The 25,685-nt window shown below is 33.4% G+C and overlaps 1 protein-coding gene and 1 non-coding gene across 2 annotated transcripts; one reads left to right on the top strand and one right to left on the bottom strand.

Annotated features, from left to right (window-relative positions):
- The first annotated feature begins 430 nt into the window (after positions 1 to 430).
- TRNAE-CUC (transfer RNA glutamic acid (anticodon CUC)) lies at positions 431 to 503 on the top strand. Its single transcript has one exon. It is a non-coding gene; the product is annotated as a tRNA-Glu (tRNA).
- A 1,109-nt stretch (positions 504 to 1,612) lies between these two features.
- LOC104898249 (protein transport protein SEC23 E) lies at positions 1,613 to 11,235 on the bottom strand. Its single transcript, XM_010685299.4, has 12 exons — positions 10,104 to 11,235; positions 9,192 to 9,365; positions 8,314 to 8,475; positions 7,499 to 7,641; positions 5,969 to 6,044; positions 5,609 to 5,781; positions 5,417 to 5,498; positions 4,187 to 4,264; positions 3,640 to 3,801; positions 3,297 to 3,560; positions 2,871 to 2,975; positions 1,613 to 2,307 (listed from the first exon to the last, which is right to left on the bottom strand). Exons 1-12 carry the CDS (start codon positions 10,911 to 10,913, stop codon positions 2,161 to 2,163), a joined length of 2,376 nt encoding a protein of 791 aa, XP_010683601.2. The 5' UTR covers positions 10,914 to 11,235; the 3' UTR covers positions 1,613 to 2,160.
- Positions 11,236 to 25,685: the final 14,450 nt, after the last annotated feature.

Raw genomic sequence — 25,685 nt, 5'->3', positions numbered from 1 at the left:
GACCAAAAACTTACTAGGGCAAAGTTTGAAAATCCCAACTTCTAAATGAAAGTTTAATCTTTAATGATTATATTACATGCAAAAATATATACAAAGTAGATCTGTTATATTAAAAAAAAAAAATTTAGGACGGTCTTATGTTAAAGGCTTGCCTATTTTTCTTTGTCTTAGTAAAAAAAAATTATTCGAGGCAGGCCCTTGTCAGCCCCATCTAAGATCCTCCCTTGAAATATTACTAATGTTTGATCCAATTTTGGCTTAATTAGGTTGCTATTAGCCATATTTAGGATTTTATGATCCAATTTTACAATGTTTTTTTAGTGAGAGATGGAATTAACTGTTTGAACAGCTTATCTAGAAAATAGAATTGCGATTGGCAATAGTTAATGATTATAATAAAAAAATTGCTAGTTATTAAATAAGCAGAAATTCCGTTGTAGTCTAGTTGGTCAGGATACTCGGCTCTCACCCGAGAGACCCGGGTTCAAGTCCCGGCAACGGAAAATAAATTTTTTTGTAAATGCGCAAGAGGAGGCAAATCTATGCAACAGTAAAATGTTTCTCGCTTTGCCCCCTTTTAACATGGAAACTTTGGCTATCTAATGATTCTTTATTACTATATTGACCTTTAGTTTGTTTCGAGTCTTTTTTTCTTTTTCTTTTTCTCTAGTACGAGTAATTTTCTATCGCCTTGGCTTCGACGAGTGGACTAATCTCCTGCGAGAGTTTGCATGGACAAAGGGAAGCATCCCTCCCAGTTTGGATTTTTTTCATACCCAAAACTCGAATCCGAGAACTTGGTTAAGGAGCGAAAGTCCCTTAACCGCTCACGTCAACCTCAGTTGGTTGTTTCAAGTCCTATACTCCTATCTTAAGTAATACATATTTAATGTATGTTTTATGTTCTTTGGGTTACTTAAATTAGAAGAATTATAGCTTCTATTGTATATCTATGTGTAACAAACTATTATTGACTTTGATCATACTGGTAATGTTGTTTCAATTCGACTCTTTGCACTATTTACATATCACTTTGATTATTGTCCTTAATATATGCATTTTAAATGTATCAAATTCTCTATAAATTCTTATTAATTTTAAGTTGTGTGTCGATAAATATTATACTCAAACTGAAACACTTATTAGATAATAGAAAAGTGTGAGTGTTACCTGAATATAACTATGGTAAATTGGTCATCAAGAGAATTGGTGACCTCTAGAACATAAGATAAGAAGATATTGAATGATCAAAGTATCATTACGAACATAAGATATGATGTCAAATGACCAAAGTATCAGAAAATTGGTTACAAAGAAAAATATAAAAGATAACATAACATTACCACTCTTAAAAATTGATCAAAAAACTTTGTATAAGAAGTCTCGAACCCGTAACCATTTACTTTGTGATATCATGATCTTACTTAAACAGTGAATTGTACTTGTGACAAAATGTCAATCCAAAATTGTACCTTTTTTTTATCTTATTAGATAACCCGATGCATCGTCAGAGCACAAAAACTAGTTTTTCTTTCAATATGGTTTTATGAAACAGCGCTTGTGAATAACAGGTAGTAAAAAAGAATGGCCAAAACCAACAAGAAGAAAGTACACCGTAATGGTTAGGATAAGAAAACCTTCTCACTGTACCAAAATTCTGGAAATATGTCCGAACATGACACACAAAAAAGGGTATTCTACAACTTAAGACTGCAAGGAAAGAATATGAGACAGACACATGATTAGTTCCTATTAATTCTAGGAACAAAAACACTACAGAAAACTTGAAGAATTCAAAATACAAATGAAATCTTCTTTTAAAAAAAAGTGTCATACTTTAACCTGTGAGGATCATTACAAGAAAATTACCCTGACTAAGAACTGCCGCCAGAAATAACCGATAATTTCACAATATATATCGATCGTGCCTTGTGTATAACTTAAAAACTCAACTGGGCATTCTCTCCTTTTATTGTCTCAAACCTCCAATGCCTCCAAAACACCCCCAAAAGAATTATATATGTTCACATTTTATCTTCAGGTAAACTTAATCATGGGGGAATTAGCAAGGCATTGAGAGGTTAGCAGCTGAATAACCCATATTCACCACTCCATACTGTTTAGCTTGTACAACGAGGATTTAATCCTTTTTTACTGTCATTAAGATTGCACGGCCAATCTCTGAAGATGCTCGAAGAACACCTGAAGACTAACATCATCCGTGAATATTACATCAGATACGGCTGCCAATTCATTGACGTTGTTGTATGTCGCTGATGGGTTCAACTTTGCCAACAGAAATCTAGCCTGTTCATCATTGATAAAAAAAAAAAGGGGGAAGCAGTGGAGTTAAATGATTTATCCCCACTAGATGAGTAAGCAAATACTATCAAAGAGGAAACTATTTTAGAGATATCAATGTTCAAAGTTGTACATTGGCAAGCGTAATACCCCATACTATGCCGTAGAGAAAAATAAGAAATTTAAAAGATCCAAAAAGTGGAAGTAATTAGCTAGACATTTTACCGCCAGTCCTCCCATACATGTTGCACACGATATTACCGACAGCCATCCTAACCATTAATCAATACAACCAAAATAGCAAGATACTTTAAGTCCTATACCCAATGCACGATCAGCCATGTAGCAAAAAATTTTAGCTTAGCCAAAGAGACTCAATAAAGCGTCAGCTATACAGAGCTACAAAAGCCCAACGATAGTAGGATACCCTTATGGCCTTATGTTTCATTAATACTATTGCTCTAAGTATGAGCTACCTTCATCCCAATTTATATCAATCACAATCAGCATCAGAAAACGAAATTTCCAGCTCTGGTACAGAGGAGAGAAGACCAGAATAAAACACTAACCTGAGAGCCATGCTGATCACAAACGACCAATCTGGGGACAGGGAAACGATCGTGGATAATCATCTGAGAATCCTGCTGTGGAGCTTCTAATAATTCTTTAAAGGCCTGCAATTGAAAGAAAATACTGATTAAGAAGATCTGCAGAATGAGAGAGAAATTTAACAAGATAAACTGATAAAGAAAGCACCAAAAGGCATTATATAGTTCCTAGAATGAAACAAAGGTCTCATGTTCTTCAAATTGCCACCTCTAGGCTGCTTGAACAATGTTAGTTTCAGGTAAGTTGTTATTTAAGAAGTAAAACCTGCTATCCTCTCAGCAAGTAATAAAAAGTGCTATTAGAAGAAAATGCAAGCCTAGATCCCAATAACATGCAAAACTGTCCTTGAGACTGGTCAAAAATCTATCTCAAAAAACTGGACAAACCTGGTGTTCAGGTTGATTCTGGTAGCCCATATTACGCCATTGAGCAACAGTCATGCCATGGAATATAACCACGCTGAAATAAGCATCCAGCAAAAGTATACGGTCAGCTGCAATGGATGCCACATCTAACAATGCTGGAGATGGCGGAGCATTAAAGGAATATGCTATAAGCGATGGCTGGATCATCACAGCTGCATTAGTAACGTTCTCACGGTTCAACAGCATGCGGAAATAGGCAGTTTCATCAGGACTGTTGTTGAAAACCTGTTGTGAGGAAATAGAATATATTAAAACCCATACAAAAGAAAAAGTTCAAGGACACCAAGAACCCACGACTTCGTACCTGCACAAACTGTGACCGTCTCAAGTTAAACATAAACTGGGGGAACAACGAAAAACAAGGATTAAGTGTAAACGAAGTTGAATCATCTTTCCGGTAGTCACCAAATTTGGAGCAAAGGCGTATTAGATTCCGATCCAACCACCGTGTAGCATCAAATCCTTCCTGCAAAATAAGACAGCCTACATCAAGCACACAAAACCTACACCAAAAAAACTGAAACCAAAAGCAAATATTATTTCAACATAAACATAAACAGGTGAGCACAGGTGACAGTAACAAAACACATGCAATGCAGCAGAAAGAAGGCTGAGAAGTAGGACAATGATGCTTCCATAATTGATCCTACATATACGAGCTTAAGACTGTCTGAAGGTATCTTCTAGGATTTGTAAGCTTACTCAAAAGCAGGAGTTACTAGGGAAAAGAATGAGAAGCTCGTGGAAAAATTTACATCGATATACCAACAAACATATTACTAGTCTAGACACAAGCCTTCACATTAAGCACAAACAAGTTGTTAAATGACACAAAGGAAACTAAAACGTACCTCCATTTCCATCTTATGTGAACACAATCTAGCCATTACTACAGCAGCAGCTTCTTGATCAAAGCCTTGTACTAGTTCCTGCAACAAGAATGCCCTGTCTCAAAATTAGCTCTTACATTTCCAGAATACATATAGCCCCGGAGAGAAAAATAACAGATATATATTAGCATCGGTAGTAGGCTAAATATATACTAGCACAGACAATAATATACCACACAAAATTTATGGATTATTCTTTAAGTTAAACAAGGCTCTAAAATCGTATCAATCTAAACATGACATCCGAGACAATGTAACAATAGAGTAATGTGTTGGGACCTCAAGGACTGAATTACTTAAAAGAACTCGCAGACATAGCATACTCATATCACAAAAGTAGGATAGTAACCAATAAAAAAATTTGACATCAGCAATGCATATGCAGCATATGAACAAACTAAGTCAGATAAAGAGCAATATTTTATCTAGCTCTGTAATCAGCCAACTTACAATAGGAGCAAACAAATCTCCAATATCAACAAAACCATAAAAATCCATCCGTAGTAAATTTAACATCCCTATACATCTTGAGATGAAATATGAGAAATGCATCAGATCAGGTGTCCCAGGGATGACTACAACTAGCAATTACCAAGATTATAGACTATTGACAGAATAAAAGCATGTTTTCAGATTCTGGCAATATCTTGCTCGAGCCTTGGAGAAGTTCCATAGTAGAGTATAATATCTGATGGTAAGTTTCCAAGTAAAGGGTAGTAATGGTAAAGTAATAAAAAATTGTCACTATTTCGAAAATATAAAGCTTAAATAGCAGCCAAAAAACAAAAAGATTTAACATTCTTTGTGGACAGAGAGTACATTCTTTTTCATTAAAGGGGTCCAGACTCCAGAGTAAGGTAGTTTTCCTCCAAAAATTTCTATCCAACCTACATCACTAGAACACATGAGCAGAAGTTCAATTATTCCACAAGCACATTTTGCTTCATATTTGACTATCTCCAATCTCCATCCTAATTCAGCACAGAATATTACATCTTTAAGAATTTACATTTTCAACATCTTATCAAGCCATTTTGGAAATAGTGGATGAAAAAAAAACTAAATTACCTCTTATTAAGAGGAAAAAGAGTATATTAAACGGACAAATAGAAATAAGAGGGTGATATGCAGAAAATAAAGATTTCTAAAACGAGAATCAGAAATTAAATATGAAAATCCCAAACAACGCACCTCTGAACCAACAACACTCTCTACCCATCTTCTACTGACAGTTGTGATACGAAGCATTGTTTGACCATCTGAACTCTGATAACTGCCTCACAAAAAAACAATTTTAACTTCCAGATGAGATTTTAAGAAAATTTAGATAGTTCATGCCACCACATATTTGACAAAAACAACTAACAAACCAAAGCAACCGACCTGGTCAAAAACTGTAAGTACAACTGCGGATTCAGAGTTCCAGGAGGGTTTGCTCGTTCACTAGATGAAATGTCAAAGAAAACGGTCACATTCGTATTTTTATCAAGGCTGCACAACTTCCAAGCTGTTGTATTTCCCTGTCCAATAACTGTATCAGCTACAGCAACGCCTTTCTGCAAAGATAAGAAATGCCAGTGTTAGTCACACAACTGGACCTAGTTCTCCCAAGATCCTGGTTTCACAAACCTTAATATAAAAAACATCCACAATTAACCATGGTAAATCTAAAAGGCTATGTGATATAAGACAGCCCTCCAGAAACTTAAAAACGAATACTTCCAAAAAGAATTCAGCCCGAACCTTTTCTAGAGATGTGCAAGGTCCAATAGCCCCTTGAATCTTGATATCCTTGGAACAGTACAATTCAAGGGTGCCACTAGAAAAATAAAGCATGATTAAGAATCAGCAAAAATTCAAAGACAGCTTCAGATAAAGATTGCATACAGTATATTAGGCACTATGAAGATAGCAAAAGCACAGTTAAATACATTAACTGATCTTATAGTCATGAAAACACAACCAAAGAGCGGTATGAAAACACCCACAAGGATTGCAAACAGCAGGGACTCAAAACTTCAACATAGATTATCTCCATGCTCGTACTTTCAGTTATCTTCTCAGAGAATTTTTTTGCTCTAAGACCCCGATGAACCAGCCTAAGGTCCATTCTTATGGCTCACTTAGGCCTGTTAAATCAACAAGAATTGCAGAGCAAGCAACAGGAACTCAAGAGCATGAAGAAGAAAATGTGGAGTCAACAATGCCCAACACTAATAATTATGTATACTGTTAAATCAACAGAACTGCTGCCAATATCTTGTATATAAGTGAGTATTCAGGAAAAAGCAACTGGATGATGATCATCGCTATCCACAATTAGCTTTGTTCAGCAGCAGCAATCAGCAACTTACTCTAGCCTAGACAACTCCTCTTTGACCTTGCATACAAGCCAAAATTGTTCAAGACGACAGGAGTTCTCTATAATATGTGAATTCTGGGAGTATCATTCTGGTTGTGTGACCATCTTAGCCTAGAACAAAGAGTTCAGATGTTCCTTTCCAAAAGCACTCACTATTCCAATCAGACTTATTCACCATCATCACTAATTCCCCAGGAAAGCACCAATCTTAGCCTAGAAAAAGGAGTATAGTAATCTCAAATGCTCAACTACAAACTAGTATAGTATATATCACTAAGGAACTCGTTGAGAGTCCAAAAGATTTGTTCAAAAACAATACCAATTTCAGTGCTTCTTATCACAATGTTTGATTGAAAATGACCCTGCATAAGTAGAATCTACTCTGTTTAGGCTCAAACTTTTATGTGCAATTAGCAGTAAGTCCAGTAACAACATTACCAAGGAATATATATATAACAGTTTAGAATATGCTTTATATCCTTGGAGATGTTTATAACCAATATCCATACTATTTGCAGCATTTCTTGACTAAGCATGAACCCAGGATCACCATCCAAAAATTTAGTCAGTAAACACTACAGTGCCAAAGGAGAAATAGCTTAAAACACTCCATGATGGCATAATCCTACGGAACAGCAGGCATGGCCATGATCAGTAATGCTGGAAGTAGTGATCAGGGAAGTATTTGCCTTACCAAGAACCAGAAGACTATTTAAAAAGACAAATTTAGTTGCAAGAAGACACATATGACATAAAATAGATAAAAAATAAAAAAGTGATATTTATAAAGATTATTGAGGGTGCAGGAATTACTAGAAGAAGGTAGCATCAAAAATCAATCAAAAGAAAGAAGGGAAAACACCAGATACAGAATCAAGGAATTGCTTTCCCTTTGAATCAGATATACTTACTTAAAGCACAAGCCAAGAGACTGTTCTCCTTCTTCAAAAAGACGTTTAAAAGAGTCTTTAAACACTGAGTGACCAAAACTCTCTGATAACACAACAAGACCGCCGGTTTTTTCAACAGCAACCTTCATTTCTGCCACTCCAACCTTCAAAATAATGTGATTCAGTAAATGAGCAAACTACATATCTACACTGAAAAATAATATCTTGCATGGACATCAATCCAGAAGCCAGCATTAATGCCAGGTGTTTAACCCATTTCTATAAGGTGCTTATAATCTAATGTCACATAATGGGTGCAACCATGCTGTGCAAATGAGCAGTGGGATAGGGAGCAGAGGAGATTCCACAAACACTTGATTCAAACAATAAAACACAATTGGGAAAAAGCTTAACATTGAGATACAGCTCATAAGTTAAAAGGTTGACTTGTAAAGTAAGAAACTACCTGCAGCTACAACATATCCTAACTTCCTAAGTAATATTAGGAACTACATATCAATATGCCTATTACAGTTACTGGAGAAAGAATAAGATAAAGACATATCCTCAGGACCATGCCTAAGATAACAGCTAAGAGGAAGAATAAACAGTTAAATTGCTATTAAGCACACCACTCAAGTAAGTATCAAATGCACTACATAGCAAAAGCAATAAAATGAAAGAACATGTTCCTACCACTACGAAAATTAACATGAATGCTCCGCAATAAATGACATGTGTGTCTTGTGTTGCCAATACACATCAGCTAAAGAAAAATAAAACAATCCAATTGAAGAAAAAACAAATTATGAACACAACAATATATAATGACAAACCTGATCAAGTGCAGAGGCGAAGAGGTCCAAAACATGACCCTGACTAACAAGCTGTTTACCTAGAGTATCATAAAATTTTACTGCTTTTTGGAAATAAGGTGCAGCATCTTTGTCCAGATCCTTGTGTGAACGTACAGGATCTGACAAATCTTTGGATACAATCTGCAAAGGAAAATAAAGGCAAACAAAGTTACAGACGGATAGATGACAAAACAGATTACATGGCATCAGCATGTGTTAATACAATGATAGGCACAAGCCAAAGTAATATCCCAAGAAGTATATTATAAGTTGCTTTCACCTCCCCCACTCAATGACCTGAATTTTATTTCTAGACAATAATAGGGACTAGGGAGAGAGCAGGCTGGAGAAACCAATGTTTCCTACGAAGCATTAGTTATGAACAGATACAAGAGCAGAGGGTGAAACTTGGGTAAAGAGAGCAATGACCTCCCCCCCCCCCCTTTCAAGTATAAAGGTTCTAGTAATATGGTATGGGTTGGCACATCAATTGTTTTCAGAAAAAGCAAGCATTTTGTACTCCAATTTCAATGGCCCACTAGTTTCTATTTTCTAAAGCATGACTTGTATCCTATTTCAACATGGAAACCACTAAGCAATGGTCTTTGCCAAAAAAAAAAGGAAATAAACCCCCTTCATAGAGAAATTTTGTTATTATTTTCGTATCTTTCTCTTGGAGTTAAGTCATTGGCCCTGTGGTAAACAGTGGTTATTTCTTCAGAAATCTTCAACTTCGGACATTGGAAAAGATTATAGCAAACAAGCATATATATCGTGATAGAAGCCACAAAAACACACATTTTATTATTAATTATCGTGAAAAAGGGGTAACAATGCATGATGCCTACAAAACGTACCGTTCCTGGCCCTTCTGTGCAAGGACCACCCACCAAAGCAATAATCCGAGCACCAGTACCTGGCGAACAAGCTCCAAGCAACCCTGCAGCTACACTCAATGCCACACCTGTGCACCGCAGTGCTCTGCTTCCAGGTGGAACAGGCCACTGGTCTGTTTGTAGCTCATCCAATAACTACAATTCACAAAACCAAAAAACAAATTAAGTATATTCAAATCTTAGTATAATAATTCACCCAAGAATCATAAACTAAGTGAGGGTTAACTTGTAAATGAGAAACAATAGAATGTTGAACCTCATGGTCAATTGGAAACTTAACAAGTTGTTAAATCAACAAGGACCTGGTACACCTTAAACTTTTCAAAGCATCTCAAGTATCCATGGCATATACTCACAATTTAAAACGAGTATCAACATGGACACGTCGTTTAGGACTAAAAACTTGCCTAGGCTTGGACTTTGACATACCCATCCAAAATCTAATTAACATAAAAAAGAACAAAAAAAGTTCCTTCACCTAACCGCCGCCCCGACACTACGGGGCAAAAAGGATGCAATCAACTAAACAGTTTTGAGCATTGCATAAACTAAAGCAACAGACACTGTCAATAAGGCAAAATGCACAACTCACCAACCACATAAACTAACCAAAATTCAACAATTAGGGAAAAGCACAAATATTCTCCTAACAAAGAAAAAACAATCACAATTAACAGCCACAACTACCCAACATATTACATTGGACAAAATTAGCCTAAATCAGATCAGTATATACCAAAATTGAACAAACCTCAACATCAATTTCAACAACAACAACAACAACAAATCATTCTCTTCCTCAAAACCAAATTCATCACACACCCAAAATCAGCTACATTGTCAAAACCAACCACAATCCCAGCAAAAACTCACCGCATTAAGCGTATATTCGCAATCGGAAGCCGGCAACAAAAACCGATCAACACCAGAACCAGGCAACCCATTTTGCACAACCTGCTGCTGCCCAACTTTAGGGTACCCAGGCCCGGCCCCAACATGTCCAGGCCCACCCCTTCTTGAAGAAGGGCCCAATCCAAGCTGATCCAACACATGATCCTTAGTAATCTCCTTAGAACCCCTAAAAATATAAACTTTATTCATATCAGAAAATCCCAACTCATGAACATGCACCTGCGTACCATATGATATAAACCCAACAAGTGCATTATCAGGTAGAGAAACAATCGCTCTTCTCAATGAAGATTTCACAAACCCTAATTCTTCCTCAATCATACAAGTATCAAGAACAAACAGAAAAACAGGCGGAATTAAGCCCGAATTAGAATGCGGGTCACCCGGATTTGAGGAGAGAGAATAAGCTAAAGTTGTGTATTGTGGGTAAAGTTCAGCAGGAACATTGTTCTCAGATATGCCGGAATAATGAGGAGGAAAATGATTGCGCTGAAAACAAAAAGGGCAGATCCAGATCTTTGCAGTGAAATCGACGCGACAATAAGGGTTTAAAGCAGCGACGCAAGTTTTGCATCGAAGTGGAGCGTAAGGAAGCGTCGGAATTTCTGGGTTTGCGCGGATCGGAGAAATCGACGCTGCAATTGGGATCACACATTTCGACGCTTCAACTTTTGTGCGAGGCCAAGCATTCCAAGTCATACGAACACCGTCGATTCCTTCTGGATCGACGGATTGTGGTGGTGGAGCTCCGGCCATGTCAGGTGACGCCATTGATGAATCAGTGAGAATTTTTTTTGGGGGTTTTTTCAATTTAGGGATTTGGTTTTTCTGGGTAAAGGGATTTTTTGGGTTTTTAGGGATTTTTAGTTTTTTTGGGATTTTTTGGGAATTGGGTTAAGGAGGCGACCCACCGGAAGAAATGGAGGTGAAGAGGGTCACCGAGGAATAGGATGAAAGATGATGATGGGAGAAGAGAGGAAGAAAAAGGGGAGAATTGTAATAAGAAAAGTCAATTTTTTGATCATAATATATATGGTTGTTTATTATATTTATGGGCTATAATTAAATTAATTGGTTAGTTTTTTCCTAGTAGTACATGAATTAGGAGATGGATGAATGGTTGGGTGCTCGTGGATTTTCATGGGTTGGGTTGATTGTGTTGGACTAATGTCTAATGAGCTAGCTAGCCTCTTAAGTACTTGTTAATATAACTCTATAGTGTATTTCTTAATTTTTGACAAACAATTTAGGTTATGTGAAAAAATAAAAAAGTAAAAAAATTAGATGTTAATTCTAGGTGTGTTCGTCGGTTTGACAATATCTTTTTTAATATACTATTTCTAGGTTTGACAAAATTAGATGTTAATTCTAGGTGTGTTCGTCGGTTTGACAAAATAGAAATGGTGCAACTATTTCTAAACGGAGGAAGTATTTAGAGACCTGACTAGGATACAGATTTGATAAAAATGAAAATTTATGTTTTGAGTAGTTTTTAGGGTCATATTGGTAAATCCCAATTTAAATCTTAGGAGGCAAAGAGATGTATATGATTCTAATTCCTAATCCTACTCATTTTAGTGTCTATTATATTTGAATGAAAATATTACGTGTTGGAATCTCAATATGATTCAACAATCCCAATCTTATATGCATTTATACTTTATTCTTACCTTTTTTTTTCCAGCTGTACAAAAATTATTCATGTAAACATATGTTTCGTGAATTTAACCATTGTAATGAAAATTATTTAATTTTATAAATATTCTTGTTTTCTTTTTTATTTGGATTATGTTCTCTTCACCTGAAATAAGGTGATCTAGTCTGTAATTTGTATCCTTCTTTCTAGTCTGGTCAATTATTTTGGTTATTGAGCATATTTTGACACTACTTTATTAGAAAGAACACTTGGAACCTTGTTGGAATTATCACGTCGTATACTTTTAAAATATCTAACTAGTATTTGGGCCCAAGCGTTTTCCCATGTTGGTATTGTGTTTCCGAACTTGATATGCATTTTTTTCATTCCCACTACAATATATTAAGGAAAACTCAACATTTAAAAGATACAAATATAATAATGTGGACATTTAAAGCATGATTAAAAGTTGGTTAAGATGGTAATTGTGTCATGTGATAATAGCAAGAGGTCACTGGTTCACATCGTGTTGCAAGTTAATTGTACTTTTGTTAATCGACATAGCTTAAACTAATTGTACACAAAAAGTGGTATGTTCTCTTCTTAATATTGAACTTGAATAGTTGCCTAATTGAGGTGGTAGAATATTGGTATCGCTTCCCACCTGTTATCCCTGAGGCATGGGGATAAAACCTCATAAGACTCATTTGAGTAATTTCCCATATCCCCCCCCCCTCAAGTGAGTCCCCTTCAACTTACCAAAAAAAATATCTAATTTTAAATTAAAATTAGATGGTCTCTTATAAGATCGACTCTTTCTCCACATAGGTCACAATTATGTTATTTCTATCTCTTTGCCTTCTTTAATTCCACAGTCTCCATCAACATCTTACTTATTTTACAATAGATGATGTATAATAGTATTAAATGGTAAAACACTAAATCTCCTATAATATACAAAAGTTTACATATTATAGATTCGTACATGAGACGAGGTTACAATATACTTCCTTCGTTCTTTTTATATTACAATAATTACTATTTTGGGTAGTATCACATCTATTGCAACGATTCCAATTTTGGTATACAAAGCAACTTTAATTGACAATATTGCTCTTACTTTATCTTATTGAAACCATCATTAATTACCCGCTTTGCCTTATAAAATTTTATTTTCTGAGGATGATTTCTCTCCTACTCTAGTTAATTAAAGAGTTACTTTTATGCTAAATTACTCATTTGTTCCACATCCTTAGAAATTGTGTCCAAACACATTGTTGTAATAGAAAAAGAACGGAGGTAGTACTAGTTTAGCTAAATTTAAATCGGATCGGATCATCTTTAGTTTTTACTGCTTATAACCTTCAATTTTGGCTGTTTTTTGGGACATTTTTTTAATTATCCGGGACTGGTCATATTTTCTCCCGAAACAATCCTAGGAAAGTCGACGTGACTTGTGACATTGCGTGGGTGCTTGACACCATTTGTGTTGCCTCGAAAAGCCTCTGAACACCCCATTTGTTCATTTATCGTGAAATCCAAAATTACCTTGCAATGAACGTAAATGCATCCATATAATTTTTCTAAGCCACATGAATCCTTTCCAATTACCTCCCATGTCCGTAGGAGGCATCCCGTGGCGTTCGGAGCTCGGGCCCCGGAAAAGTCCGAAAGCGTGTATTATAACCTTCAATTCTGGCTGTTTTTAGGACTTCTCTGGACTTGGTCATATTTTCTCCCACAACGTTCCTAGAAAATCCGACGTGACTTGTAACGTTGTACAGGTGCTTTGCACCACTTGTGTTGCCTCGAAAAGCCTCTGAACGCCCCATTTGTTCATTTCTTGTGAAATCCAAAATTATCTCAAAATGAACATAAAGGCATCCACATATTCGTTCCAAGCCACATGACTCCTTTCCAATGACCTCCCATGGCATTCGGAGCTCGGGCCTGGAAAATTCTGAAAGGGTGTATTCTAACCATCATTTTTAGCTGTTTTTGGGACATTTTTGGACTTCTACGGGCTTGGTTATATTTTCTCCCGTAACATTCCTAGGAGTTTCAATGTGACTTGTAACGTTGTGCGTGTGCTTGGCACCATTTGCATTGCCTCGAAAAGCCTCTCAACACCCAATTTGTTCATTTCTCGTGAAACCCAAAATGGTCTCGAAATTAACATAAAGGCATCCATATATTCGTTCCAAGGCACATGACTCTTTTCAAATGACCTCCCATTTCCCTAGGAGGCATCCTGTGGCGTTCGAAGCTCGGGCCCCAGGAAATTCTGAAAGCGTGTATTATGACCTTCAATTTTGGACATTTTAGGACTTCTCTAGGCTTGGTCTATTTTCTCCTGAAACGTTCCTAGGAAAGCCGACGTGACTTGTAATGTTGCGCAGGTACTTGGCACCATTTGCATTGCCTCGAAAAGTCTCTTAACACCCCATTTGTTCATTTCTCGTGAAACCCAAAATAACCTCGTAATGAACATAAATGCATCCATATATTCGTTCCAAGCCACACGACTTCTTTCCAATGACCTCCCATGTCCCTAGGAGGCATTTCGTGGCGTTCAGAGTTGGGCCCTGGAATATTATGAAAATGTGTAATATAACCTTCGATTTTTGCTGTTTTGGAAATTTTTGGACGTCTCCGGGCCTGGTCATATTTTCTCCTGGAACGTTTCTAGGAAAGCCGACGTGACTTGTAATGTTGCGCGGATGCTTGGCATGATTTGTGTTGCCTCGAAAAGCCTCTGAACACCCCATTTTTCATTTCTCGTGAAACCTAAAACTGTCTCGAAATGAACGTAAAGGCATCCACATATTCGTTCCAAGCCACATATAACTCATTTCCAATCACCTCCCATGCCCCTATGAGGCATCTTATGGCATTCGAAGCTCGAACCCCGAGAAAGTCCAAAAACATGTATTATAACCTTCAATTTTGACTGTTTTTGGGACATTTTTGGTCTTCTGGTCATATTTTTTCCCGAAACGTTCCTAGTAAAAATGACGTGACTTTTAACGTTGTACAGGTGCTTGGCACCATTTGTGTTGCCTCGAAAAGCATCTGAAAGCCCCATTTGTTCATTCTTGTGAAACCCAAAATTATCTCGAAATGAACATAAAGGCATCCACATATTCGTTCCAAGCCACATGACTCCTTTCCAATGACCTCCCATGGGCCTAGGGGGCATCCCGTGGCATTCGGAGCTTAGGCCTCGAGAAAGTCCGAAAGCGTGTATTATAACCTTCAATTTGACATTTTTTGGGACATTTTTTTTGACTTCTCCAGGCCTAGTCATATTTTCTCCAGAAACATTCCTAGGGGTGCCGCATGACTTGTAACGTTACGTGTGTGCTTGGCACCATTTGTATTATCTCGAAAAGCCTCTGAACACCCCATTTGTTCATTTATCGTGAAACTCAAAATTGTCTCGAAATGAACGTAAAGACATCCACATATTCGTTCCACGACACATGATTCCTTTTCAATGACCTCCCATGTCCGTAGGAGGCATCTTGTGGAGTCCGTATCTCGAACCCGAAGAAAGTCCGAAAGCGTGTATTATAACCTTCAATTTTGGCTGTTTTTGGGACATGTTTGGACTTCTCCGGGCCTGACCATAGTTTCTCCCGAAATGTTCCTAGGAAAGATGACGTGACTTGTGACGTTGCGCAAGTGCTTGGCACCATTTGTGTTGCCTCGAAAAGCCTCTAAACACTCCATTTGATAATTTCTTATGAAATCCAAAATTTAGGATTAAATAACTATTGTTGTATAGAAATCTATTGTAGTTTTTTTTATTACTGACAAAAGATGTATATAATAGGGCATATCTATAGAGTTAGCTAAGAGGTTTTAGTTGGGAAAATATCATTTTGTGACCGAAGATCATTGAGGTAGGAAACTCGTTGGTCTTTCAAAGAAACTTTGTCCTCTCGAGTTTCGGAAATGGGAAACATGATCTTCATGAGAGCTTCCATGCTAGATAGATTTTTTAGATTTTTTAATGTTTATTGATTTATACATCCTTATTTCCTATTCTGTAGTTCTGTAAGTGAGGTTTTCTTTTCTATGCAAAGCGATACGAGTTTATTTTTACCAAGATGGTTGATTCTCTGGTGGCTTCTTATTGTATTATGTCTTTTCCTAGATGGTAATTTAAATTAAATTTTTATTGTGGACACTTAAAGCATGATTAAAAGTTGGTTGATATGGTAATTGTGTCATGTAATAATAGCAATAGGTCACGGGTTTCAAATCTTGTTGCAAGCTCATTTTAATTTTGTTAATCGACATGATTTATGTACACATTGGACAATTCTAGTGGAGTAACAGAGATGACACATGACGTGTATACATTGTCATACATGCCTTTTAATATAATTGTATAGATTTTCATAATTTTCTGATACAAGATTAAATATATATATTTAGTATTCCCACTATATTTTTTTTTTATATTTTACCCACCTCTTCATACATGTTTGGCAAAGCACCTATTATTTGACTTTAGAAAAAATTATTACATATTAGTAAAAATTATAACAATTGAAATATTAATAAAGTACTCATTAAGACAAATCAAGCAAGACCCCCCATGACTATAATTTTTCTTATATATTGAGAAGAATTTAGAAGATTCTGATTGTAAAACGCGTCAATATTCCAATTGGGTTAGAAATCAACTAAGAGAGTATTAAGTAAACAAAAATTAGAAGGTATAATATGATGTTTTTTCATTTAGTATGGTCCGATCTGATCTGATTCTAACAAGAATAAATATAAAGTTTGTGGAATAAGGTGAAAAGATCATAGCATTAATAGTTTCATTTTTCAAAAGTTCTCTAACTTTATACATTACCAACTAACAACTTATTTTTTTTATTAAATGAAATCAATTTTAATATTAAAACAAAAATAAGAAGTCAGAAAATTACAATATAAGTAAATAAAAGGAAATAATTATCGAATTACACTACTCATGAGTTTTATGAGTTGAACGTAGTTGCTCAATTCTACTCATCAAGGTCTCAATTTGAGTTCTAGTGGAGACCAAGTTGCTCGCAAGCAACTCAACTTGATTTTTTTTACCCCATGACATATCTAATTAATCTAAACCACCAATTAAATTACAAGTAGCAAATTTGTCTACCCACTTTAGAGTTTCTCCCATCACATATTAAAAAAAAACAACTCTGTTAGCATTGAGACATGATATTCATCAACATGTGAGAATTAAACCTAAAAAGACCTCAAAACTCCATCATTGCCTAAATTGATCTCGTCTCTCGAAATAAGAACTGAAAAATTAAGTACAAGCATCAGAATCACCAGATTAGAATTTTATCATATGAAGTACAGGGAAGATGCTTTTTTTATTATTTACATAAAAATAATGCAAAGTTATTAGAAATACGAGTTTGACTCGTATTAGAAAAGTTTATATGATGGAGATATTTGAAAATAAATTATCATAGTTATGCTCTGCAAAACCATTCAATGCCACAAAGATTGATGATTAAGTATTAAATAACATGATAATTTTTATGGATTGGAAATTTGGAGTAATGATAATAACTACAATTAGGCTATGTTCAGTTCACCTTATTTTTGCTTATTTCAGATCTAATCAGATCAGATCAGATCAGATCAGATCAGATCAGAAAAAATAAGTTCAGATCAGATCAGATCAGAAAAAATAAGTTCAGATCAGATCAGATCAGATCAGATCAGATCAGACCAGATCAGATCAGTTCAAATCATATCATGCTTATATTTAAAAACTTATTATTATTAAATATCTTTCACTACATATTAATAAAATTATAATAATTGAATATTAATAAAGTACTCATTGAGACGAATCAAACAAGACCCCACATGACTATATTTTTTCTTATATATTGAGAAAAATCTAAAAGATTATCTCTTATTGTGAATAGTGTCAAGATTCTAAGTGACAAAGATAAAAAAATACAAAGGGGGTATTATTATTTACTAGTACATTTGTTCAAAAGAATTATTGTGTTGTTGTTGTTGTACTTTAATTATTAATATTGGTAATTATTATTAATCTTGTTGTTACCATTATAAATGTCATTGTTATTATTATATTAAGTTATTTTGTTGTTATTAAATAATAGAAAATTAAAAGTCACGTGTTAGAACATAAGATTGACGCAAAAATAAGAAATATATAAAATATGATATCTCAAATTCATGATAACGAAACTACTATGTTCGGATTACATTTCAAAATAAGCTAAGTGTGAGATACAAAATATAAATTTAGATTTGGTATACCTCTTCCTACCGAATTCCAAATCTCTCTAGCTATTTGAAGTTGCACGATATTTATTTATTTTTTGCTCAAGTCATAGTTGTTTGTATATCTTGTTCTATTTTATATGGAAAAAAAAGAGTTCAGTTTGCCGACTTCTCAAGTGTGAAACTTTTTTTTAAGGGAAAGTGTGAAACATTGTATAAGTGCTCTTATAAAATAATGACTTGAGTTATATATTATTTTTAGTAATAATAATAATTATGATTATAATTATTATTGTTGTTCTTATAATAATGATAATAATAATATATTATTATTAATATAAAAGTTGTATAAAAGTTGTAATAGAAATAAAATGATAATAATAGTAACACTATAAAGAAGATCTTATAATGTATTGCATAATAATGATTTACAAAGTAATAATATAATAGTAATAATATATTTTATAAAAGATAAGATCTTGTTGAAAAAATAAGTTCAGATCAGATCAGATCAGATCAGATCAGAAAAATAAGTTCAGATCAGATCAGATCAGAAAAATAAGTTCAGATCAGATCAGATCAGATCAGATAAGTTCAGATCAGAAAATTTCAGGTGAACTGATTCAGTTCACCTGAAATTTTCTGATCTGAACTTATCTGATCTGATCTGATCTGATCTGAACTTATTTTTTCTGATCTGATCTGATCTGAACTTATTTTTTCTGATCTGATCTGAACTTATTTTTTCTGATCTGATCTGATCTGATCTGATCTGATCTGATCTGAACTTATTTTTTCAACAAGATCTTATCTTTTATAAATATATATTATTACTATTTATTATACTTTGTAAATCATTATTATGAACATTAAAGATATTCTTATAGTGTTACTATTATATATTTTATTTCTATTAAATACATTTATTATTAATAATAATTATTATTATTAAATTATAGAACAACAATAATAATTATAATCATAATTATTATTATTACTAAAAATAATTATATAACTCAAGTCATTATTTTATAAGAGCACTTATACAATGTTTCACACTTTCCCTTAAAAAAAAGTTTCACACTTGAGAAGTCGGCAAACTGAACTCTTTTTTTTCCATATAAAATAGAACAAGATATACAAACAACTATAAAAAAATAAATAAATATCGTGCAACTTCAAATAGCTAGAGAGATTTGAAATTCGGTAGGAAGAGGTATACCGAATCTAAATTTATAATTTGTATCTCACACTTAGCTTATTTTGAAATGTAATCCGAACATAGTAGTTTCGTTATCATGAATTTGAGATATCATATTTTATATATTTCTTATTTTTGCGTCAATCTTATGTTCTTAACACGTGGCTTTTAATTTTCTATTATTTAATAACAACAAAATAACTTAATATAATAATAACAATGACATTTATAATGGTAACAATAAGATTAATAATAATTACCAATATTAATAATTAATAAGTACAACAACAACAATAATAAAAATTCTTTTGAACAAATGTACTAGTAAATAATAATACCCCCTTTGTATTTTTTTATATCTTTGTCACTTAGAATATTGACACTATTCACAATAAGAGATAATCTTTTAGATTTTTTTCAATATATAAGAAAAAATATAGTCATGTGGGGTCTTGTTTGATTCGTCTCAATGAGTACTTTATTAATATTCAATTATTATAATTTTTATTAATATGTAGTGAAAGATATTTAATAATAATAAGTTTTTAAATATAAGCATGATATGATCTGAATGATCTGATCTGATCTGATCTGATCTGGTCTGATCTGATCTGATTGATCTGATCTGATCTGAACTTATTTTTTCTGATCTGATCTGATCTGAACTTATTTTTTTCGATGATCTGATCTGATCTGATTAGATCTGAAATAAGCAAAAATAAGGTGAACTGAACATAGCCTAAGGCTATGTTCAGTTCACCTTATTTTTGCTTATTTCAGATCTAATCAGATCAGATCAGATCAGATCAGATCAGATCAGATCAGATCAGAAAAAATAAGTTCAGATCAGATCAGATCAGAAAAAATAAGTTCAGATCAGATCAGATCAGATCAGATCAGATCAGATCAGATCAGATCAGACCAGATCAGATCAGATCAGATCAGATCAGTTCAGATCATATCATGCTTATATTTAAAAACTTATTATTATTAAATATCTTTCACTACATATTAATAAAAATTAAAATAATTGAATATTAATAAAGTACTCATTGAGACGAATCAAACAAGACCCCACATGACTATATTTTTTCTTATATATTGAGAAAAATCTAAAAGATTATCTCTTATTGTGAATAGTGTCAAGATTCTAAGTGACAAAGATAAAAAAAATACAAAGGGGTATTATTATTTACTAGTACATTTGTTCAAAAGAATTATTATTATTGTTGTTGTTGTACTTATTAATTATTAATATTGGTAATTATTATTAATCTTTATTGTTACCATTATAAATGTCATTGTTATTATTATATTAAGTTATTTTGTTGTTATTAAATAATAGAAAATTAAAAGCCACATGTTAAGAACATAAGATTGACGCAAAAATAAGAAATATATAAAATATGATATCTCAAATTCATGATAACGAAACTACTATGTTCGGATTACATTTCAAAATAAGCTAAGTGTGAGATACAAATTATAAATTTAGATTCGGTATACCTCTTCCTACCGAATTTCAAATCTCTCTAGCTATTTGAAGTTGCACGATATTTATTTATTTTTTGCTCAAGTCATAGTTGTTTGTATATCTTGTTCTATTTTATATGGAAAAAAAAGAGTTCAGTTTGCCGACTTCTCAAGTGTGAAACTTTTTTTTAAGGGAAAGTGTGAAACATTGTATAAGTGCTCTTATAAAATAATGACTTGAGTTATATAATTATTTTTAGTAATAATAATAATTATGATTATAATTATTATTGTTGTTCTTATAATAATGATAATAATAATAATTATTATTAATAATAAAAGTTGTATAAAAGTTGTAATAGAAATAAAATGATAATAATAGTAACACTATAAAAAATATCTTATAATGTATTGCATAATAATGATTTACAAAGTAATAATATAATAGTAATAATATATTTTATAAAAGATAAGATCTTGTTGAAAAAATAAGTTCAGATCAGATCAGATCAGATCAGATCAGATCAGATCAGATCAGATCAGATCAGATCAGATCAGATCAGATCAGAAAAAATAAGTTCAGATCAGATCAGATCAGAAAAAATAAGTTCAGATCAGATCAGATCAGAAAAAATAAGTTCAGATCAGATCAGATCAGATCAGATAAGTTCAGATCAGAAAATTTCAGGTGAACTGAACATAGCCTAAGTCTAATTATTAATTGTGAGATTGAGATAAGATGTTAAAATTAAGGTTTTAGTTTTTTTTTCGTAATGATGATTACTGATAATTGAAACTCTTTATAAACTCTTTTTTCAGGTGATTCGTTGTAGATTCTTTGTGAATACAGAAAGCATATTAACGTGTGGAAGAATATGAGGGGATCCAACCACCTTTATTGTTTTTTTACTATCAAGCTTCCTTGTAAAGCTTTGTAAATAATCACTTTTATTCTTTTCTCTAATTTTTTTCAACTCTTGGTCATATCCTAAGTAGAGCTGGCAAAATATTACCCAACCCGCCAACCCGACCCGAACCCAACCCATTAATAATAGGTTGGGTCGAAAATTTCAACCCGTTTAATTAAATGGGTCGACCTGATCCAACCCATTTAATTAAATGGGTTGGGTCAGGTTGAAAATTCCAACCTGATTTTGACCCACCTAACCCATTTATGAAAATCAAGCTAAAAAAATTCCTAACTCATTACAGATTTCAGCCCAAAAAAATTGGACTGGACCATAAAGTAATAAAGTAAAAACCTAACTCTACTTAAAAGGTTAGAGATTTCAGATTTCCACCTAAATGAATATTTGTGTTGATTTTGAAAAATATTATCATATGGTTATATAATGACTTAATTTTAGTTTGCTGCCTACAATTATTTGCAAATAAATTGTGTTATTTTCATTTTTTTTTCTAGAAAAAATACGAAAAAAATTAAACGGGTCGACCTGAAGGTTGACCCGTTTATCATAAGGTTGAGTTGGGTTGTAAATCTCAACCCGTTTAAGTTAACAGGTCAGGTTGGGTCAAGGAGTTCTCAACCCACCAACCCAACCTGATCTTGACCCAACCCGACCCATTGCCAACCCTAATCCTAAGATAAGTGGGTCATTAAGCTTTGTGTACTTTTTCAATCCAAAGAAGATCACAAGCGTATGTTTTTGAAACCTTGAGTTTATTCATCACCAATTCTTTTTCTTTCGCTCAAGAGCGACAACAATGACCTAACATTTAGGGTTTGCTTTATAATTTTAATTTAATTGCTTTTAGTTTTTTATTATAAAAATATTTTGTATAATAAGATTGTATGACAAACTCAAAATCAAGTAATTAATCATGTTTGTTTTGAACATTGACAATAAAAAAATTAGAGTTAGTTTTTTTTTTTTGGCTTTCATAGATTTATTTTTAGTTTTTTTTTAAAAAAAAAACTAGGCCTAAAATAATGATGACCATAACATATTGTATGTTGTCATTGTTTTTATGGAAACATGGTTTTAAGAATTGTGATTAAGACGACTGAAAAAGGAGCTTGAAACCAGTGCTTATCCAGTATCAAGAGTTTAAGAGATCCCACCATGAAATCAAACTTGTTTTTCTTTTTGGAAAATTTTCAGACACAAATATTTTGTGCCAAAATGGTAACAGTTGTCAGATTTCAATATTTTGACCAAATTTTCAGTGTCGACTCCCCTTTTTCCTCTTTTTCCCCATCATTTCCCTTGGTGTTTTCATGTCTCCACAATTTTCTTACCATATCCCCTTTGTCCTCGTTTTCTTCAAAGTCTTAATGCTTGCTAAACCTGAAAAGTTATCAGTCATATCTCATCTCATATTAGTTATGATTAAGAAAATATTTGAAAGCAAACATATTTAATAATGAATATATTGATACTAATTATGATATTTAATCATGTTGTTTTATACTCTAAAGATTGATACATGCAATAAATCAACATATATACGATATCTACAAATATATTTATCCTTAAGTAAAACAATAATGCGAAATATCCATTTCATAATATCATAATTGGTACCAATATAATAATATATCTATACAAATATATTAAAAGGCGTGCGAAAACAAGAAATTGTGCCACGTGGCACACTCCCTAAGGAGTTTTAGTTCATGTAATTCATGTACAATAAAAAAAAAAATTAAGAAATTGCATACTATAGGGTTTGATCTCGAGACCTCAAGTACATATAATAAAGTTTTAACCACCAGGCTAAGTTGTATTTAGTGTTATTATCATAAAGTATTATATTAATAAATGAAATTTTTTAAATGAAATTTTTTCTTACCCGGGGCATAGCCCCGGCCTAATAACTAGTTCATTATTAGCTGCGAAAAACATATAGAATTGTGATTTCACTAACGTTTACTTCATCTATTTCTTAACAAATGCATCATATTGACTTTTTACACTATTTGAATAACAGCTTTGACCATGTTCATGATTAATTTCATAATTTTGATTGTTGATGGGTTAGTCACAATGTATATTTTTAAAATATTTATTTTTAAAATAATTTTTAATAATATATAATTTAAGATATTAATGGTCAAAGAGGTATATCGACAAGTGTATTCAGTCAATATGATGCATTGTCTTAGGAAATAGAGGAAGTATATTATATGTTGAATATCAAAATATCAATAGATTAAAGATTAACTGTTAGAATTCTCAATCTATGGTGGAAAGAAGTGGTGTTGTGCCATGGAAGATAGCAGAGATTGAAGGAGAGAGAGAACAGAGGAGAGAGAAAGTAAAATACTGAGATTTTATTATTCTAATGTATATTTGAAATGAGTACAAGTACATGTATTTATAACTACTAATCTAATAACAAACTAACTGAAATTAAGGAAACTAACTAACAAACTTATACTAAACTATATATTCCAACATCCCCCCTCAAACTGGAAATGGTGAAAACAATTTCCAGTTTGAAGTAACAAGAGACTATGACACAAAGAAGAAAGAAAATGAAAAAATGAGAGTGAAAACGACCACTTGGGTCTTGAGAGAACCACAACTATGTGTGTCAAAATGACCATCTATTGGGTCAAAACAAGATCACAATGGATCATCAAGGAAGACCTCTAATGGGTCACAAAAGATCACTATGGATCGCAACAAAGGCCTCTATGGGCAACAAGCCTCTATGGGCAAACAAGCCACTAAGGGCAAAATGACCAACTATGGGTCTTAGAAAGAAGCCTCTATGGGCGAACTTGACCAACTATGGGTCTTGAGAAAAAAGGACCACTATGGGTCACAAAATAGCACCACTATGGGTGGCAACATAAGACCTCTATGGGTCAAAAATGATCACTGTGGATCATAAGAACTCATAAGAACTGACAACTTCACTTGTGCAAAAGTGAGAATGTGGAGACTAAATGTCAAATGGCCTTGCTTCAGGTTTCTTGAATTCCACATAATCAAAGTACCAAATTGTACCGCCATACTCCATCCAATCTCAATATAGTTGTGCAGAATGTCAAGTGCACTAATATCACCTCTTGACCCAAAAAGTACAACAATGTCATGAGTACTGTTCAAATATTTACAAATCTTCAACAATAGAAAGCTATTGCTCGTGCTCACCATGCTCATCGTATACAACCTCACCAATACTACTACTTTGGATTTGGCAATTTACAAATCCAGAACACAACTGATTATCCACAATTCACCAAAACGCAAATTACAACACCAATATTCAGTATCATTATTACACTCAATTTAACCCAATTATCATCTTAGTTATCCATTCACGCAGCAAATGAACTTCATCCAGCAGCAAGTTATTCCCAGCAATCGAATGTGTGAAATTGGACGAAAAAATCGACCCGAATGAACGAAGATGAACCCAGAACAACGGAACATTGAACAATTCCTAAATCAATTAACCCATAAAATTGTCGAATTTCTTGAACAATACCCAGAAAATTTTCGAAGAAGATCATGAAATCAACAAATGATGAAGCGAATTTGTTGAAAGTGGCGAGGAACACTAGAAATTGAGCAAACGAAAAAGAAAATTGCACATACCCAGAAAAACGGATCAAGAACAGAATAGCACGAACATCACCAACAATTTCGAGATGTTCCTCCAAATACCCAGAAAATGAATCTGTGAAATTCGGGTGAAATTGATTCTAAAAATGAAGAGTTGAAACAGAATTAGTAGGAAAAGGAGTAAATCAGAATTATTTGTGAGAAATTGAAGAAATAAAATTTGGAGAAACGTTTGAGAAACTAGGGTTCTTTAATTTGGGGAAACTTTGTATGAAGCATCGAAGAAGTAAGAAGAATGAAAGAATTTAGAATTCTCTGATGCGAATTATGACAGAATTATAGAGAATTATCCAGAATCTTGAAAGAAATGAGTGAAGAAATCAAAATCGAACAAGAAATCGCAACCCAGAAAAATTGCA

Source organism: Beta vulgaris, chromosome 7 (assembly GCF_026745355.1).
Source record: "Beta vulgaris subsp. vulgaris cultivar EL10 chromosome 7, EL10.2, whole genome shotgun sequence".
Classification (NCBI taxonomy): domain Eukaryota; kingdom Viridiplantae; phylum Streptophyta; class Magnoliopsida; order Caryophyllales; family Amaranthaceae; genus Beta; species Beta vulgaris.
The sequence above is the reverse complement of the archived record's forward strand: the minus strand, read 5'-3'. Positions and strand labels throughout refer to the sequence as shown.

Coding starts and splice junctions, on each gene's coding strand:
- LOC104898249 (XM_010685299.4), bottom strand. CDS start 10,913: ATGGCGTCACCTGACATGGCCGGAGCTCCACCACCACAATCCGTCGAT. Junction 7,642..8,313: donor TCGCCTCTGCACTTGATCAG/GTTTGTCATTAT, acceptor ATTATTTTGAAG/GTTGGAGTGGCAGAAATGAA. Junction 5,782..5,968: donor CTTGCACATCTCTAGAAAAG/GTTCGGGCTGAA, acceptor TTATCTTTGCAG/AAAGGCGTTGCTGTAGCTGA.